Genomic DNA, 20,924 nt, shown 5'->3' with positions numbered 1-20,924 from the left:
GACAGATTGAGGACTCAATCCCTGCCCTATTCAGATTTAAAGGAATACACACAAATTTGTAGTTTTTACCTAAACATGTGATGTTGTCACTCCCCAGCATAGTCCCAATCTCACAAAAACACACTACTCTGCGTTCAATATCCTTGTTACAGCGTCCAGATTTGCAATGGCTGCAGTTCAAGAACAACTGAATATGTGCTTCTCCATCATTCTCCATTGCTGTGGAAATAAAAGTAGAAAAGCCGCAAGTTAATGGACAAGTAGGAACTTTTTAATTATATCAACATTTAGCTCCCCCCTGCCAACCATGTCCCCCATATATATATGTCCCCCAAAGACTGAATCCATTGTATAGACAGAAGACATCATCAGAACTGTCCATCTGATTAACAACATCAACTATTACAGCAATTTTAGGAGTTGGGTATATAAAAGCATAGATATGTTTCTCTAGAATTACTTTCCATATCAACATCAATTACTTTGTAACATTAGTTCTCCCCTGAGAGACTACAGTAGCCTTCCAATTCTTCCAACCATCCGCCCTTCTAACTTCTATTCTACTTTCCCTCACAAATACTTGGCTCTATTATTATACATAACATGGTTTTCAACATAAATTCAAAACAGATGATGAAGACAAGAAGCCGGAGAGGCCGGACGGTCGCAGGAATGATTTTGGTTGAATTATTGCTTGCTTTTGTTTGTGTATCTGAAATCAGTGATCTCACCAGCCAAGGGCTGAAGATACATTTCTCCAGATGGATTTATGAATGAAACCCCGTTCTGCCCATCGACAGATATATCATCCAGTTGGGATGTGTGTCCTCCTATAAATAAATGGAATATTGGTGAACAAAATAACAATACTTTCCTAGTCTGCTAGAACTCGTACACATGGGTGTTAAGCATTTAGCGATTCATGTAGTGTTGCACACATGCACATTTTTTCTGACAATATGCATTCCCGTATAACATATTCACAAAAAAATACTAGGTGTTGGGGTTAGAACCTACAGGTTAATGGCAATGTGAAGAAGCAGGCCAGGCTGCTATGACGAGAGCACAGCTGTTATTTCTGTTGTAGTGCCTCTGATGGCCCAGCCTCAATCACAGCCTGAGCTTCGGGGGAATGAGCACTAATTGGAGGGAATTATTACCATGTGTTCACTCTAGAACCCTGCACCTGTCACAATCCATGCAGTTCCTCTTTCCTGCCTGGGGTGGTGCTGTCTGCTCCAGTGTTACCTCTGTAGATGTAACAAGGTGTACTTACTTAGATCTGCATAAAGTTTGGGTTTACAACTGCAGAGTATTTTGTTAGACCTGCACAAATTGTGTAGAACTGCACACTGTATTATCCCCTACATGCAGGTACATACAGTACTACAGGACAGGTAGCTATACAAATATTACAGTTGTGGATGCGTCCATGATTACTGAATTTCTGTTGTACGCCTTATGGAGTTACTCCAGTGCTCCATAAAAGAACTAATAAGCAAAAGGGGATAGAGACAGGCACGTGCGTAGCGATGGTATGGTGTAAAGGTGCCCACCAACTGAATTTACTGAATATAGGTGCTGATTCAGAGACGCAGTAAAGTGATTTTTTGCTACTGTGTATGCGACTATGCTGCATCGTGCAAACTTCCCGATTGTGGGCCTGAATCAGCAAGGAACGCACGCACTTGGCCAATGTTTTTGCTCTGCGCATGCATTGCAGTGCGCGTGCGCAAGCTACCTGGTGCGATCTGGAAAGCGTACGCAGACTATACGCAGCGTGTACGCAGACCCCTTCTGATATTTATTGACAGGAAGTGCCGTTTGTGGGGGGTGGTCGGGCGAACACAGGCGTGCCTGTGCGTTAAGACGCCATTTTAGGGGCGTCCATAATTAAGCCAGTGCGGTGACGGATGCAGTGATGAGACTCCGTGCACACAGGAAGTTGCCAATTCAGCGCTAATTACTTTTGAGATGTTAAAGTTCACGCTAATTACCCCCAAAAATTGGGATATTGCATAACATATGGAGTAATAATCAAACAGGTGGAATAGAAGCCAAAAGACTGGAATTCAAGCGATTGAAGAAGGACGTTGAATCCAAAATGCATCGTGCAGATACCTTGTTGACCACACGGGGTTCCTGATATGTTGACCTGGAAGGCTCTATGCTTGTAATGTGTCGCAGAACTCCTGACTTTTGGCTTCTATTCCACCTGTTTGCACACACCACTAGCCCTCAAGGGTACAATATAGGAACAACCCAGAGTTGTATTTTTCATTGTTTTTGTACTTTATGCTGAAATCTGTTATTATATATCTGTATGGACTTCAGTTAAATGCCACTCCCCACCCCCCACTGCACTAAACCAATTCATACTGGCTGCCGGCTCCCTCGCCACTGTGGAACGCAAACCGGAAGTTGTCATCTGCTCCAGCTACCGGGCACTTCCAGGGTCTGTTAGCCAGAAGATGGATCACTCGGAAGCCCCCGCGAGGCAAATGGGTCCAGCCCGATTCACCCTACAGCACCTGACAGGTCAGTCTTCTGTGGTGGGCTGGGGCAATTAATGTGGGGACAAATGTGTTTTATTTTTTTCCTGAGGGGGCCAATTTGTTTTATTTTTTTCCCATAGGGGCTAATGTTTTTTTTTTTTATTACTTTAGAGGGATGAAATATATCTAGCCCTCTATGTCCAGCTCAATACTGCCCCATATGTTTATTTTTATTTCTCTTTAATTTGCCCCATATACTGGACACCCCCCTCCCTGGCACACTTGGGGGGAGGGGTGCTGTAATACACACGTGCTCCGGGTTCCGTGGCTACACACTCTGCTCTCATGCCCTCAATGTACTGCAGTTTCACGTTAATGCCCTAGACCCTCCTATTTGTAATGTGCCGGTAGAGCAACTAGAAAAAACAGAAAAGATGTGCATATGTGTACTGAATTACTGATCATTGGTTTTGCACAAAGACTCATCTTTATGTCGCACAAACAGGCATATGGAGCTATAAAGCAGGTCCTATTTGGCTATCTAAATAATATAGATAATGTAAAGTACAGAGCACATTAGGAGATCTATTAATACTGTTGCCCTACCGTGGTATCCTCCTCCTCCTCCACCAGAAGTACAAGGACCTCCTCCGCCACCAAAACCACCATATGTGTTCCACTGTAGGTTGTTCCTTGCCTGGTAGCAGGACTGGCCCCCAGCTGACCCTTCAAGAAGAGACTTCCCAGCCCACGGTAACTCAGTGATGTCACTCCAGCCCCCGCCTCCACCTGCAGAGGAAATAGGACAACATTAGAAACAACTTATAAAGTTGATAGAATATGCAGGGAGAGCGGTATCTAGTGCTGCGCACCACTGTTCAGACTTATGTATAAAATTGCCTATATAATTAAAATAGATACTACAGCTGTATTCTCTATCAAGATTGAAATGACCTGGGGTGGCAGATTCGTGTTCATTCTTTGGTAGAAGTGATAGCTACGGTTTCGCCACACTGGTCTTGGAGTCCCTCGGGCATTGCCACCAGCCAGTAATGAGTTTTCCACACATTGGCTGCTTATAATGAAGGGAGCCCCTAGGCCACAGGCATATAAACCATAGGCTTTGATAGTGCAACTTAGTGGCCCAATGTACTCTCATTTCTATCTGTTTGCAGGCATTATCAATGCTGGAACATATGAAAAATGCATGTATGAACTATATGTGAAGTCAACATTGTAAAATAAAGCTCCCATCTCACAGCATAAACTGCCACTCCCATGTCTAGAGTCAGAGGCATTCTATGAAGAAGATGGAACCCGCGTGTAGTCTCCATGTGGGCCCCCATCACTCCGGCACATGCGCACTGAAGAAAGAGTGGATCTGTGTCAGAGTCTTGTGAGCATTCCCATATATCTCTGGCACCATTTCCTAGTGACTTCTCTTCTGCGCTCATACAGATCTAAGCGCCATTTTCCCAGTGATTTCTTCAGCTGCCTCGCAAGGCAAGTCTAGGCAATGGGTGCAGGACTATTATAGATACGCCTCTATAAGTATGAGGAGTCTATTTACTAAGCAGTGTTAGGAGACAGAGTGATAAGGTGCCAGCCAATCAGCTCCTAACTGCCATCTCACAGGCTGTGTTTGAAAAATGACAGTTGGGAGCTGATTGGCTGGCACCTTATCACTTTTCACTCTGTCTCCTAACACTGCTTAGTAAATAGGCCCCTGAGTAACATGCACACAGCTCACATGGCCACAGCATGTCCGTTTACTTCATAAAACTGGCATGGAGAATGTCAGTCATAATACACAGGCAAAGAACACTTGTGCTACTAAATACAGATAATAAATACAGGTTACTCAATTCTAGTGAAATACAGGTGGAACAATTGTATCTGATAAGGTATTAATTATACCATATGTAACATATTACGCTATATACGTGCATCTGGCATTACCTCATTATAGTCTTAAAGACATCAGTCTAACTACAGTGAAATTGATTTTTTATGAAGAGTTGAAATGAAAAGCAGATACAACAAATGGAAGAATTACTACTGACCCAAAGGATAACCCCAATTCTATCATAGTCATAGAATTACATTCTGTATATCAACCATTCATACAAACAGTTTATGTAATGGAAAGCAGAAGCCATTTTATAACCCACATATATATATATATATAGATATATGAAACTATAAACATGCTATATATCTTCTGCAGAAAATTGTCATTTAAACTATTTGTTATACAGACTTGTCATTTAAAAGTACATTAAAGTTGAATATAAACATCTTTAATAAAGATCCTGGAATTCCTAAGCAAACAGTTTTACAAAATATTGGAACGATATTAAAGGAACTTTAGGAAAATAAATATTTTTAACGACATGGGCTTATTTCATGTAAGAGAGTGGTGATCTATTCTGAGGGGGTGTTGAAGTGCAAAACTAATGTGGAAATGGTACATTTGTGATGGATGTACATTTACTCTTCTGTAACTGATCCCAGATACTGTAGCACCATATTCTATGTGAAGAAGACATCTTTGCAGATGTGCATAGAATTTGACACTGCTAATAATACTGCCAACGGTTCTGACCAGGCAGTGTTACTGCGCATGCACACTGTGAGGGCTGGTCTGAAGATGGCGTTTTCAGAGCTTGATAAATAGCACAACCGCAATGTACCCATATATTGTATGGGGGCTGTGGTGTGCTCCAGTAATTACTGGAATGCAGGAGATATCTGCAATAGTTATGGTTTAGAGGCTTAATAAATAGCCTTTTTACTTAATTTAGTGGAAATCCTGTGGGATTCCACAAGATTACTGGTGCAAGTAGGATTGATAAATAGGCCCCTAAGTGTGAACCAGTACTACAACTAAGAATATCTCTGTATACTGTACATATTCTTGCTGCTGTTGTTGTTGAATGGTTTTATGCTTTTCATAACATTCTCATACATTTCTTAATATCGCCATTGTGCCGGAATGTTATATATATGTATAACTTCATTTATTTTGTGAAATCGTTATTTGCAATTCATTTTATATTAATCTGTTATTAATCTGTTTTATTCGAATGAACAGATATGTTTAATACAAATACATCATGTATGTATAGTTATACATGATTGTCTTCAATTTAAGTTTTACTGTGAAATAAAACCACAAACAATATTAACATATGGGCACGCCCCTAATTTAATGTCAGATATTTGTGTTACTTTGCATAATGCTCAGAGTGTATAAGGTATGTGAAATCAGTGTGACCTGTGCGTAGTGATCAGTGTCTATCAGATGTGTGATATCACTGTGTCCTGTGTGTAGTGATCAGTGTGTGTCGGGTATGTGATATCAGTCTGACTTGTGTATTGTGATCAGTGTGTATCAGGTATTTGATATCAGTGTGACCTGTATATAGTGTTCAGTGTCTGGCAGGTGTATGATATCAGTGTGACCTGTGTGATAAGCGTCTACAATGTGTGTGATATCGGTGTGACCTGTGTGTAGCGATCAATCACTTCTCATTTTTACGCAATATGGTGGGAGACACAGGCGTGCTGGACAATATTGCTGTTTGGGGCCGCAGGTGCGGTGTGCATGTGAAGAGACTGCGGCCGGGAGACACCGTGTCACAGCAAGACCCTTCTATACAAACTGCTGTCCTCCAGGATTATTATGGACAGCCCTTTAGACAATATTGTACAGTGGCATGCCTCTCCCCTGAGCTGTGTGTGTGTATATTTTATATACATCGTACAGTACCTTGGTGTGTGGTGATCATGATGGCCTGTTAATGATGTCTTGATAAAGATCCCGAGAGGATTGAAATGTCGACTGACCATTATTATGGAAATTCTGTGAGTTGAATAAACTGGATGTTTTACTATATTATGGTGAGTGCCTGTTCCGGATTTGTATATCTATATATGGGTTGGGTACGGGATTCCAGCGCTCAGGACCCTGGCGGCCAGAATCCCAGCGCCAGCATCCAACAGGGTTAGGATACCGACACCTGTCGGTCAGTATCTTAACCTTCCCCCTCTCCCTACACCTAACCCTCCCTCCCCGGTGTCTAAACCTAACCTCCCCCTCTAGTGCCTAAACCTAACCTCCCCCTCCTCGCACCCTAAAAATAACCCTCCAACCTTAGTGAGTGCCTAAACCTAACCCTCCCCCTAGTGCCTAACCCCCAACCACGTATTCCCGCTACTTACCTTCAGGATGCTGGCAGCCGGGATTCTGACAGGTGTTCTGATTCCGGCGCCAGCATTGTGAGTGCCGGAATCCCAGTGGTCGGTATTATGACCGCATCCCATATGTGTGTATATATATATGATACCAGCTGAAGTACCTGGCTTTGTCCCGGTTTTAAATCTTCGTTATTAAGTTTTATTATGTGATGTTGTCCAAATTCATCCAATGGCCCAGAACAGGCTCCCTGACACACTCTGCCATGAGGTCGACCGGGACCTCAACCCCCAAGTATGTCTAGTATGTCTTCTGGATCCCCACCACTCCATTAGGCATCCCAGACCAATTGCCACTCCTCTGTGAAGTTTTCATGCAAATCCATCCAGTGGAAGGTGCAGGACAGGCTGTCCGGGTCAAAGTTCTACCCAGCATACACCAACGGGAGGTCCGACCGGGACCTCAACACCCTAGTATGTCTTCTGGGATCCAATGTTACAACTCTGTGAATTTTATCCAGTGGAAGGCTCAGAACAGGCTCCTCGGGTGCGTACTGGCTCCCTGAGTCAAAGTTCTGCCTGGTGCACTCCGCCGTGAGGTCCGACTGGGACCCCAACCACTCCATTATGGATCTTAGACCAATTGCCACCTCTCTGGGAAGCTTCCATCCAAATCCATCCAGTGGAAGGCCCAGACAGGCTTCCCGGGTCAAAGTTCTGCCCAGAGTCCCCAGGTCAAAGTTCTGCCCAGTGTACACCAATGGGAGTTCCAACTGGGACCTCAACCCCCTAGTATGTCTTCTGGGACCCAGTGTTACCACTCTGTGAAGTTTTCGTCCAAATCCATCCAGTGGAGGGCTCAGAACAGTTAAAGTTCTGCCCAGCGTACACGGGAGGTCCAACCGGTACTCTAATCCCTCTAAATCCTGTCCAGGATGAAGCTGAACTACCTTGCCTTTATTTAATCCCAATTGGTGTAGTTGTGCCCGAATGCATATCCTGACAAACAAACAAACAGACCAATGAATTTTATATATAAGATTTATACACAAATTATACAGTATGTTAGTCTGGCATCTAAAGACACTGGAAGTGGGCATCTCAGTCCTTACACATTTGGACGCACCATTGTACACCAGGGAAGGGCTAGTGGCATTAGTATAAAGTCATAGATACAGCTGCGGCAAAGGACGCAAGATGGCCGCGATTGCGTCTGACTCAGAGTCAGGCCCACAATAGGGAATACAAAACAAATAGAGCAACATTTTGGTGTAAGAAGCTGCATGGAGCAGGAGGAGTATAATGGAGGAAAGTGCAGGAGGGGGCAGGGATGCCAGGCGTAGATACAGCAGGGCAGCCTGTGTAAATGACTGCATGCTGCCTATCTAAAGCAACAGGCAGTGCACAGGAATGATGATGTTCGTCCATGTAAGATGACGTTTTGCCTCTTTCTGAGTTCCGTTTTTTTGGAGGGAAAAATCCGAACTCAACGTGCAAACTCGAACCTATCCGAGCCTGCACATCCCTAATAATAATTATATAAAATATGGAAATTAACATCCAAAATACAAAGACATACTGTACTGTGGGCCTGATTCAGCAAGGAATGTATGCTAGCAGACGCAAGCACCCAGCAGCTGCGAGAATATGCTAATAAAGGCACCGCTGCACAAGATGCAGACGCACAGCCCCATATTAAACTGCCCATTTCCCTTTACTCAAAGCCTGATCAGTACGCAAGATAGAGTAAACATTTTTAACATCGAGAACCATCGACCACATTTGCATAATAGTGGTTGACCTGACCTTGTGCAGGATCTTGGCAACTTCCGGAGTCTGATCACTGCGTCCATCGCATCACTGGCTCAATTATGGACGCCCCTAAAACGGCGTCCCAACGCACAGGCACGCCTGCGTTCGCACGACCACCCCCCGTCACCACCCACAAATGGCACTTCCTGACAGTCAACATCGGAGGTGGTCTGCGTACTCGCTGTGAGTAGTCTTCGTGCCCTTACCAGCTCACACAGGGTAGTTTGCGCACGCACAGTGCGATGCATACGCATGTGCAGTACAAAAACATCGGCCAAGCTTGTGCGTTCTTTCCTGTGCTTTGCTTGCTGAATCAGGCCCTGTATGTATATTTATTAGAGATGTGCGGTTTGGTTTTCCTGAAAAACTAACAAACTTGACTAGAACAGAGGGCCTGATTCAGAGCCGGACGCTCTTTCAGAGCGCTCGCTCTGAATCAGTGCCCGCCTATTGTATTTTTAGAGCGGCCCCCTGGCCGCTCGCATAGCTGTGGGTTACCACCCACAGCTAGTGCGAGCGGCCAGGATGATGGTCGCGATGGTCAAGACCATCGCGACCATTGGACTTGCGACGAAACCCTTGTGGTAGGGTCTCGTTGCCGCAAGTCCCAGTGGAATTCTTGCTCTTACAGAGCAAGAAGTCCACCCACTGACATCACTTGTGATGTCAGTGGGGCCGGCCCCAGACGGTAGGCATTCCCATGGGAACGCCTCCATCTGGGCAGCCACACCCCGGCCCGCCCACCAAAGGGGGCATGCTGTCACTCAACATCGACAGCACGCCCCCTTTGGTACGAGACCCGTAGCGACGGTTTGCCCGTCGCTATCCGGGTCTTGCGCATGCGCACGATGGAGCCGCCTCCGTCGTGCGCACGCGCTGGGCAAACATCGACCCGCTTGCGAGCACTCAGCGCTCGCGAGCGGGTCTGATTCAGGCCCAGAGTCCCGGTTTCAGTCTGCTGTAAGTTTGGAATTCGGATTTGAAAAACTAATCTCGGTTTTGGATTGCGTGTAAACCAGTCCAAACAGGACAAATGACATGATTTTAGCTTTTTATTTATTCATTATTAATCCAAAACTAAACTGAAATTGAACCAAAACATTTTGAGGGTGGTTTTGCCTAAAATAAAACACTTGGGTCCGCGCACATCTCTAATATTGACACATTTTTTTTATGTTCAGTTTTATTGGGTCATTAATAAATCACAGCATTAGCAAGTACTGTATATATGTGTCAATGCTGAATATGAGGAGGTTAAAGAAGAAATAATTTGGGGGAAGTCTATAGGGTATGTATGAGTGTTAGGGAATATAGATTGTAAGCTCCGCTCCGGCAGGGACTGATGTAAATGATCAGATAGTCATGGTAAGAACTGGCCATGGATTAGGACATCATTTTGGTGTTATATTGGTGGGCAGTGGCATATCTATAATGGGCAGACCCATAGAGAACTGGCATATCTATAATGGACAGACCCGGTACTTTTTTCGGGCCGTGATGTTAACGCAGGAGGTGTAGCCATACCTCCTTAAAAAAACATAGAAAAAATATTTGGTGCGCCTTGAAGCGGCACTGCGCGATGAACAGGGGGACACTGTGAGCTCCTCAGCCAGGGGTAAATCCATGGTGGGGGCGCGATCAGTGTGATCACTCACCTCCACCCCAGCACAGGCAGAGGAGACTCTTCCCTGGCTCCACTGGAGCACGAGAGAGACTGCTGACAGGTCAGAGGGAGAGGGGCCCTTCATCAAGCCCAGGTCCATGTAATTAGTAAACACATGAGCAAGGTAGTAGCACTACAATCGATACATATATATGTACAGATACATAGATAAAATATGTAGATGAAATAAAAAATATATCACTAATAAAAAAATTCTTAACATTTACACAAGTCTCATATGTGAGCAAAGTGCCTCACCCTTATTATTGTCCATTAAATCAAAGCCTGTTCCTATATGTGCTTCCGGATTCAATAAAGATGGTTCTATACATGGACTACAGAGATAGTCAATCAAATTCCATATGCAGACTTGGAACCCTCAGATGTTTGCGATGTACAGGCACAGTTCAGTCCAAGAGAGACGTAGATGGAATTTCCAGGATGATGGCAATACTTGTATTGTATTCGGTAAACTGGTCCAGGCTTTTTTGGTAGATGGTATATCGCTGCGTCACTTAGTGGGTAGAGGCAAGTAACATCTGATGCATTTCGCTGTATTGAAATGGTGAATGTTGTGTGTCCAGGGGGGTCTTTATATACCCCTCCCATTACCATTGCTCACTAACACCTGGTTACAATTATCCATCTCATTTACTAACATAAAGACAAAAAGGTTCCCGGCGCTAACAGTGGTGTATATGGATAAAGTGTCAAAATTTCCTGCACACCTATATGAGAGGCTTCGCCAAGCTTCTCACAAAGAAAGATACAACCAAAAATGTATAAGGTGGCACTAAACGACACAACACATTCAGATAATAATATATCCTATTTTAATCACAATAAATAAAATACAATCTAAAAAATTATATAGGACATAAACATATAAAAGAGGAAAGAAAGTACTCTCTATGACTCAAATAATGTATTAAATTGGCACAAAATTAGACACTAATGTGTCCACATTCTAATAAATGTATACAAGAAAATGAACCAACAATATGCCACATAAAGAACTACAATACTACAATACAATGGTGCAGTAGTGCTAATGCACACATATATTTGAAGTTCCAAAAAAATGGCTTAAAAAATGCATATATGTGTCTATTCAGTGTATCAATGGGATTCCATATACTCACAGTCCTGGGAAAAAATAAATATAAATATATATATATATATATATATTTTATATATATATATATATATATATATATATAAATATATATATATATTATAAGAGGCACCTCTTAATGACTGATGTTAAAAGAGTAGGTGTGCTGCTGTATCCGTGTAGTCTGCTGAGCAGACACTTTGATAGCTGTGAGGTATCAGTCCCAATGTACTCCAGCAATGTGCCCATTCGTGTGCACTGTATATTCAGTGCTGGCTCTGTGCTATGGAGCACAGTAAGCTCCAGTAATATGCCAGCGTCTGTAGCAGGTGGAAAGGTTAAGTCCGTGGCAGAGCTTTCTCACAGTTATTTACTAACATATTGAAAAAAACAGTACTATTGAGGTAGACCTATTATGGCAATCAACATGATTCGTTATTTCAATAAGTTCAATAATATTACTACTATTACCTTCCACTTCAGTCCCGATCATGTGATTTATACAAAACGTCACATGACCTGGGAATGATATCTGTCTCAAGATCTGCGTCCCCCTGTTGGTATGGGGATCACCCCCTGGCTCTTTACATATATATTGATTGTAGTGCTACTACCTTGCTCATGTGTTTATGTATATAAGGGACTGGGGGCCTCATTCAGAGGCGGTCGGAGGATGCAAGCGGTCGCTCAGAAACTGGGCAGCCGCTTGCATCCTGACCGCCCGCCTCTGTTACGGTCGTTAGGCTGTGGGTTTACACCCACAGCTCTAACCAAATTAACATCGACAGCTCGCCCCCTTTGGAAAGAGACCCGCTACGACCGACAGCGCCGGTCGTAGCGGGTCTCACGCATGCGCACGAAGGAGCCGGCTCCCTCGTGCGCATGCGCACTTGACAAACATCGAGGCGGCCGTGCAGTCGTAGACCGTACGGCCGCCTCTGAATGAAGGCCTGACTACCCCTAATTTTAGTAGCTGCTTGGTCAAATAGATCATCTCAGAGACTGTACACCGGCCCCCTCCTCACTTAATAAGACTCTGTAGGGTATATTTCGTATGGATTTTGGTAGCTGTGTACTATGATATTACAGAAAGTGTGTGATCCCCTCACAGTCTCCACTAACAGGTTGTATTTACAAGGAATGCAGAGATACAACTGTTAGCCATGATCTCCTATAGGATAATTATGGCTGTGCTAATCTCCTCTCCTATGTTATGTAATTGTAGGTATAGAATAGTGGTCAACACAAAGCAGAAGACAAATGCACATTGCACTTACCAGGGGGATGGGGTGGTTACAGAAGAAAAAGCATTTATTTATTTATTCTTATCCAGTAATATGTCAACTGCTCTTTGAAATTAGTTCATACAAAATATAAAAGCACACCAAAGAAGTAAGCAAATTGGGCAATGCAGTGTTGGAGGCAATATGGGCGTACATTGATCAAAGACACGTGCTTGCAACTATGAAAAGCTGTATGCACCCCTGCATCGGTAACATATGTGCAAGTTTATTACATGACATCATTATCAGCGTATACTGGCAGCTGAAGTCATACTGGTATATGTAATATGACTTCAGACCATACTTACCGACTTTCCGGCCCCTTCCAGGAATGCTGACACTTCACAGCAGGTTGGCTGACACTTTACAGCAGGTGGGTGTGGCATCGTCATAGGTGGGCGGTGCGGGGGCATGGCAGCTCGCTTGCGTCATTTGTGCACCCTGCCCCCGCTATACAGTATCGATATTACAGACACTGTAAAGCAGGGGTGGTGCTACGATGACGCAATTTAACAGGAAACTGTCAGGGCTCAGCCGGGGATCGGCTCCCGCTTACCACGCCGCCGGCTTCCCCTGTCATCCTGGGTGGTCGGGCAGCTTGCGCGACGGCGGGGGAGAAGCTGAGTATTCTCCCCGCATGCAGTGGCTTCCTGGTGGGCTGGTGTCCGGCATCGCAAGTCCGGACATGGGCGCCGCCATGACAGTCGGCCCATGTGACTGTATCCTTCTCCCTGATAGGTCCGTGATCACCTGATGCTGTGCACCTGTCTAAGGGTTCCCCTGGGTATAAAACTGTTCCACAGGTTCCAGGAAATTGCCTGAATTGCCATCTCCACCTGTGTGCCTCCCGTCTCTGGTGAATATACGTGCAGCAGAAGTATACCATCTCTACCTGTGTGCCTCCCGTGTCTGGTGAATATCCGTGCAGCAGTGTATACCATCTCTACCTGTGTGCCTCCCGTCTCTGGTGAATACCCGTGCAGCAGTGTTACCGCCTTTACCTGTGTGCCTATACGTCTCTGGTGAATACCCGTGCAGCAGTGTTACCATCCCCACCTGTGTGCCTTACGTCTCCAGTGAACATCCGTGCTACAACGTATACCACCTCTACCCATGTGCCTACCTCTGGTGACGTCTCAAGTAACCGTGAGTTGCTGCCCACTTGAAATCCTTATTGACATTTGATCCTCGTGTCAAGGTGTTTTTCTATATCGTGTTTTAAGGGACTGTTTGGTACCTAGCAGGCATATCCTCGCTGGGCCACGGGTGTAGTGTCTCTATCCCTGCAGGGCTTGGGTACCTGGTCAAAGGACCGCGACCTGCTCACGGGGTGCAGCTAAGCCCATATCCCAATTGGGGGGGTGACTGGCGAACACCATCCTGTGGGTTAGACTCCGCACCTTTGCCCAGGTCTCACCAACACTCAAGACCTGTGGATGAGGAGAACGTACATCCAGGCCCCTCGTCTCCGCTTCTTTCCCCAACTTAGGCCCACCACGTCCTCTTCTCCAGTCTCAGGCGTGACAGTTTGTTCAGGCCCAATGGAGGCTGCAGGATCCCAAGGTACTGGGCCCTACAAGAATTGACCTCTCGGATGGACAACCAAGAGGCGGCTCAACAACAAGTGGCTCAGTATTTACAGGAGCTCTCGAGGCAACTGGTTTCTATACAAACCACATTGGCCTCTATTCTTCCGGCTCCTCCGGCTGCAGCTCCCGCACCTCCTCCATCAGTTCCCCCACTGGTGGCTCCTACCCCCAAACCCCGACTCCAGTTAGCTACTCCAGAAAGGTTTGATGGTGATCCCAGGCGGTGCCGCGGATTCATTAACCAATGTGAGATCCAATTTGAGTGCCTTCCCCAGAATTTCCCCACGTCTCGGGCAAAAGTGGCATATGTTATATCCCTGTTAACAGGAGCAGCGCTAGACTGGGTCTCCCCTCTATGGGAACGGGCTGACCCCATCGTATCTACTTACGAGGAATTCGTTTTAGCATTTATGAGAATTTTTGATGAGCCAGGCCGTTCTGCATCTTCTGATCTGCTCCATGTGCGTCAGGGCGCACGATCCGTAGAGCAGTATGTAGTCCAGTTTCAGACCCTGGCATCAGAATTAAAATGGAACGAGGAAGCTCTTAAGGCGTCCTTCCTTCATGGACTCTCTGAGAGGATGAAGGATGAACTTGCCTCCAGGGATTTGCCAGAATCCTTCGCTGACGTGATCTCTCTTTGTATCAAAATTGATCTTCGTCACCGGGAAAGGTGGGCTAGTAGGGGAAGAGGTGAACGTCTACCTGTCCGTGCTTCTGCTGCCAGTCCACCTATGCCCACCTCAGCTATGGAAGAGGAACCGATGCAGGTCAATAGAACTAAACTCACCCCGGCAGAGCGCAATATACGCTACCAAAATAAGCTGTGTATTTATTGCGCTACACCTAACCACATTTTGAAGAATTGTCCTCTACTTGCGGGAAATGCGAGACCCTGACTGAAGTAGAGAGCATTCAGTTGGGGGTCATTCTCAAGCCATCCCAATTATCAGAAAGTCTTCTAGTGGTGTCGCTTTCCCATAAGTCCAGGACAAGAAAGGTCCATGCTTTAATTGATTCTGGAGCCGCTGGTAATTTTATTGCAGAGAAATTGATTCACACTTTGGGTGTTCCAGTTGTTCCCCTACCTAATAAATTGTTACTGTCTGGGCTAGATGGTAAAACGCTGGTGGGGTTACCCATTTCTTCGCTTTCTTATCCTGTGACTGTCCGAGTTGGATGCTTACATCAGGAAATGTTAGAATTCTTTGTATTACCCGAATCCTCCAATGAGCTGGTATTAGGATTGCCCTGGTTGAAATAACACAATCCTGTCTTTGGCTGGGATGCTATGCAAATCTTGTCCTAGGGCTCACATTGTTTTCAAAACTGTTTGGCCAAGGTCATTCCAGTATGTAACCAAGCAACGGTCTCCAACCCAGCTAAGAAGTTCCTCCGTCCTGAGTCTCTTAGACACCCCTCCCAGACGGGGTTGCCCGAGGCTTATCAAGAGCTTGCCGACGTATTCTGTGAACAAGCCGCAGATGTACTTCCTCCGCATCGACCATGGGACTGCGCTATCGATTTACTTCCCGGGAAAAGTCCTCCACCTGGCCGTGTTTACCCCTTGTCCGTACCAGAGACCGCGGCCATGGAAGAATACATTAAGGAAAACCTTGGTAAAGGGTTCATTCGGCCCTCTTCTTCTCCTGCAGGGGCAGGTTTCTTTTTTGTAGGGAAAAAGGATGGAGGACTCCGTCCGTGCATAGACTACCGAGGCTTAAATCAGATCACCGTAAAAAATCTGTACCCCTTACCTTTAATTTCTGTACTTTTTGACAAAGTCCAAGGGGCTCAAGTCTTCACCAAGCTGGATCTACGTGGCGCGTATAACTTGATTCGAATTAAAGCGGGGGACGAGTGGAAGACCGCGTTCAATACCAGAGACGGGCACTTCGAGTACCTTGTAATGCCCTTCGGTCTTTGCAATTCACCAGCTATTTTTCAAGGCTATGTCAACAAGGTCTTCCGGGATATTCTTCATACATTTGTTGTGATTTATCTCGATGACATCTTAATTTTTTCAGAGATTTACAGAACCATCATCTTCATGTACGGGAGGTATTGTCCCGCCTTCGTGCTCATCACCTCTTTGGGAAACTATCCAAATGTGTGTTTAATCAAACGTCGGTACCTTTTCTGGGTCATATAATCTCTGGGAGGAGTCTCCAGATGGATCCTGATAAACTAAAAGCAATCTCCGAGTGGCCCCTACCTACTTCTTTAAAAGGTACTCAGCGTTTCTTAGGATTCGTGAACTATTATAGGAGATTTATTCCACATTTTTCTACACTGGTAGCACCCATTACCTCCCTCACAAGGAAAGGAGCCAACCCTTCTAAATGGTCTGTTCCAGCAGTACAAGCCTTTCAAAACCTAAAAAAAGCCTTTTCTGGAGCTCCAATTCTCTGCCAGCCGCAAATTGACAAACCGTTCATTGTGGAGGTGGACGCATCCTCTGCTGGAGTAGGGGCGGTATTATCTCAGACTGCTGAAGACGGGAAGACTCATCCCTGTGGATTTTTCTCCCGTAAATTTTCTCCTGCAGAAAGGAATTATATTATTGGCGACCAAGAGCTGTTAGCTATGCGTTTAGCCTTGGAGGAATGGCGGTATCTTCTTGAAGGGGCTAAGTTTCCTGTTACGATTATTACAGACCATAAGAATCTAATCTATCTGCAAACTGCACACCGGTTGAATGCCAGGCAGGCACGATGGTCACTTTTCTTTTCTAGGTTTGATTTAAAACTTCAGTTTCGTCCAGGTGTGTTGAACAAAAAAGCTGATGCATTATCTCGCTCCTTTATGACCAAGTTGGAGGAGGAGGAGTGTTCTCAAGTTCGTCCCATTTTAGACCCAATGGTGTTTGCTCCTACTCAAGTAGTATCTCTACCACCTGGGAAAATATTTGTACCTCCTAATTTACGTAAAAAATTTCTGGTTTGGGCTCATGCATCCTTATTCGCAGGTCACACTGGAATCACCAAAACCTACCAGTTCTTACTTCGATCTTACTGGTGGCCGACCATGAAGAAGGATGTCATGGAGTTTGTCCGCTCCTGTATCAAATGCGCCCAACATAAAACTCCGCGTAGACAGATGGTTGGTCCTCTTCGTCCCTTGTCTATCCCAGCTGCTCCATGGACCCACATCTCAATGGATTTTATTTCTGAATTACCTCGGTGCAAGGGGCATAACACGGTATGGGTGGTCGTGGATCACTTTTCTAAAATGGCACACTTTATCCCGCTCGTTGGCCTTCCTTCTGCTCCTCAATTAGCAAAAATTTTTATTCAAGACATCTTCAGATTACACGGTCTCCCCAAAGAAATAGTCTCTGATCGAGGTGTTCAATTTACAGCCAAATTCTGGAGAGCCCTGTGTAACACCTGTGGAATTAAACTGAACTTTTCCTCAGCCTACCACCCACAGTCGAATGGTCAAATGGAAAGGGTCAATCAAGAGCTGGAGACCTTCATTAGGCTCTTTGTGTCATCTTCCCAGGATGATTGGGTGGACCTCCTACCATGGGCAGAGTTCTCTCATAATTTTAAATTCCATTCTTCCTCTAAATCCACTCCTTTTTTTACGGTTTTTGGTAGACACCCATGAGTTCCAGATTTCCAGAAGCTTCCATCTATAGATGTCCCGGCTGTGAATCAAGAGATCCAATCCTTTTCAGTTTTATGGAATAAAATTCACCTATCCCTAAAGCAATCTTCAAGGAATTACAAGAAATTTGCAGACAGAAGACGTTTGGCTGTTCCACTGTTGAGAGTTGGGGACAGGGTTTGGTTATCTTCCAAGAATATTCGCTTAAGAGTCCCGTCCATGAAACTTGCTCCACGTTTTGTTGGGCCATATCGTATCCTTAAGATAATCAGTCCAGTAACTTATAAATTGGAACTTCCTCCTCAAATGAAGATTTCTAATACTTTTCACGTTTCTCTCTTACGACCCCTGGTGCTCAATCGTTTTCAGAATTGTTCTCCTAAATTGCCTCAAGTCAAGACATCACAAGGCACTGAATTTGAGGTGGAGAAGATCCTGGATTCCCGGCACAGATTCAACACCCTTCAATATCTCATCGATTGGAAGGGCTACGGCCCCGAGGAAAGGGCCTGGATCAGAGCCTCTGATGTACACGCTCCGCGACTAATCCAGAGTTTTCATAGGAGATTTCCAGGTAAGCCTGATGGGTGTTCAGTGCCCACCCTTAAAGGAGGGGGTACTGTCAGGGCCCAGCCGGGGATCGGCTCCCACTTACCGCGCCGCCGGCTTCCCCTGTCATCCTGGGTGGTCGGGCAGCTTGCGCGACGGCGGGGGAGAAGCTGAGCATTCTCCCCGCATGCAGTGGCTTCCTGGTGGGCTGGTGTCCGGCATCGCAAGTCCGGACATGGGCGCCGCCATGACAGTCGGCCCATGTGACTGTATCCTTCTCCCTGATAGGTCCGTGATCAGCTGATGCTGTGCACCTGTCTAAGGGTTCCCCTGGGTATAAAACTGTTCCACAGGTTCCAGGAAATTGCCTGAACAACGGTTGTCTCCTAGCGTGCTATAGTGAGTTCCCGGTCCAGGTTCCTAACCTTCCTTGTAGCAGCAGTGTTATCATCTCTACCTGTGTGCCTTCCGTCTCTGTAACATCCGTGCAGCAGTGTATACCATCTCCACCTGTGTGCCTCCCGTCTCTGGTGAATATCCGTGCAGCAGAAGTATACAATCTCTACCTGTGTGCCTCCCGTCTCTGGTGAATATCCGTGCAGCAGTGTATACCATCTCTACCTGTGTGCCTCCCGTCTCTGGTGAATACCCGTGCAGCAGTGTTACCGCCTTTACCTGTGTGCCTATACGTCTCTGGTGAATACCCGTGCAGCAGTGTTACCATCCCCACCTGTGTGCCTTACGTCTCCAGTGAACATCCGTGCTACAACGTATACCACCTCTACCCGTGTGCCTTCTACCTCTGGTGACGTCTCAAGTAACCGTGAGTTGCTACCCACTTGAAATCCTTATTGACATTTGATCCTCGTGTCAAGGTGTTTTTCTATATAGTGTTTTAGGGGACTGTTTGGTGCCTAGCAGGCATATCCTCGCTGGGCCACGGGTGAAGTGTCTCTATCCCTGCAGGGCTTGGGTACCTGGTCAAAGGACCGCGACCTGCTCACGGGGTGCAGCTAAGCCCATATCCCAATTGGGGGGGTCACTGGCGAACACCATCCTGTGGGTTAGACTCCGCACCTTTGCCCAGGTCTCGCCAACACTCAAGACCTGTGGATGAGGAGAATGTACATCCAGGCCCCTCGTCTCCGCTTCTTTCCCCAACTTAGGCCCACCACGTCCTCTTCTCCAGTCTCAGACGTGACAGAAACGCGTCATCGTCCCCCCCGGACAGCCCATTTTTGCTCAGTAACTGGGTTGCAACTGTGGTGGTGGTGGTGGTGGCGTGTGGTACGAAAAACTACAGGGAAGGTGAAGGGGTGCGGGAAGGTGCTGGCTGGCTTCAGGAGACTTGCCTTCTCTGCCGGGCAACCAGGAGTGCCACACGATTTTCGGGAGCCTCCTGGCTGGTCCAGACAAGTATGCTTCAAGCAAGTTAATTTATGCTCACAAGCATTTTGTCAACTCTGTCCCATAGTGAATAATTATTTCTTATTCCTCAGGGCATGTATCAGGTATAGATGTGCCCTCATATAGCCATTGTCTTTACGCCATATGGCACAAGATGCATTGAGCATCTGAGATGCCCCGACATTCGTAACGTACTCTTTCACTAAATATTACATCTTAGTCGCATTGTAGCCGCATACAAAGCTGCACGCAATGTACCAGGAACACTAAGTTGCGGCCTTTTTTTGCATAGGAACTAGTAAAACAAAGTCGCAGATTTGTAATGTGGAGGGAGGAATAGCTGCAGCTGCTTGTATCGGAAACTTTTTTTGCACAGAGCCGCAAACAGATGTACTGCAAGCCCCAATGGTCAGTGTACATTAGCAAAGTTGTTTTGTTGCCTCTTGCAGTTTTTAGTGGTGCAAATAAGATGCAACTTTTGAAAAAAGGACGATTGCTGCAACTAAGTGGCAATGACCTTGGCATGCCAACAGATGCTATTTGGCACACCTTGAGCAACGGTTTATGAGGACACATGTGTCATACAGTTTGCTATTCTGTATGAACAGTTTCAACTAAGGGGTATATTTACTAAAGTGACGTTTTTTTGAAGTTGCGTTGGTGCCTATAGCAACCAATCAGATTCTACTAATCATTTACCTAGGACCTTCTAGAGGATAATAGCTGATTGGACAACAACTCCACTTCTAAAAGCCTGCACTTTAGTAAATATAGCTGCATACACACACAACGATTTTGTTACCAACCATTTTCTGAACGATTTTCTGAACGATTTTCTATCAGATTATCTGTCAGATTTTTGAAACTGTAATGAATAATTTTTTTGAACTACAAACGATTTTTGCATATTCCCTTAATGAAAATCGTTGAGTTGGTCAGTCTGACTGAACTACAAACTACAAATGTGAACGCGCATGAACGATAATCGTTCATCGTTTTAACTTAGAAAGTAAACGATTTTTTTTCAACGATTGAACAATAAACGATATCGTTAACGATAATCGTTCAAAAAATCGTTGTGTGTGTATGCACCTTAAGTGTTATGTTATTTTGGCAAACTTCAAAAAGGTTTGCTAAAAACTCAGCAATATGCACTTTTGATTCTTCTTTTTGTTGTATGAATTGCAATATACCTTATCAAAC

General features: G+C 45.4%; 1 protein-coding gene across 1 annotated transcript in view; it reads right to left on the bottom strand.

The window, feature by feature from the left end:
- Nucleotides 1-20,924, bottom strand: part of LOC148453998 (leukocyte tyrosine kinase receptor-like) — a 204,178-nt gene that overhangs the window by 44,012 nt on the left and 139,242 nt on the right. Inside the window, exons 18-20 of the mRNA XM_088461358.1 lie at nucleotides 3,102-3,284; nucleotides 732-830; nucleotides 70-219 (exon numbers count right to left, since the gene is read on the bottom strand). Coding sequence (XP_088317484.1) covers nucleotides 70-219; nucleotides 732-830; nucleotides 3,102-3,284 — 432 coding nt within the window. The remainder of the gene's footprint in view (nucleotides 1-69; nucleotides 220-731; nucleotides 831-3,101; nucleotides 3,285-20,924) is intronic.

The sequence above is a fragment of the Taudactylus pleione genome, unplaced genomic scaffold (genome assembly GCF_031769625.1).
Source record: "Taudactylus pleione unplaced genomic scaffold, aTauple2 ptg001041l, whole genome shotgun sequence".
NCBI lineage: Eukaryota > Metazoa > Chordata > Amphibia > Anura > Myobatrachidae > Taudactylus > Taudactylus pleione.
The sequence above is the reverse complement of the archived record's forward strand: the minus strand, read 5'-3'. Positions and strand labels throughout refer to the sequence as shown.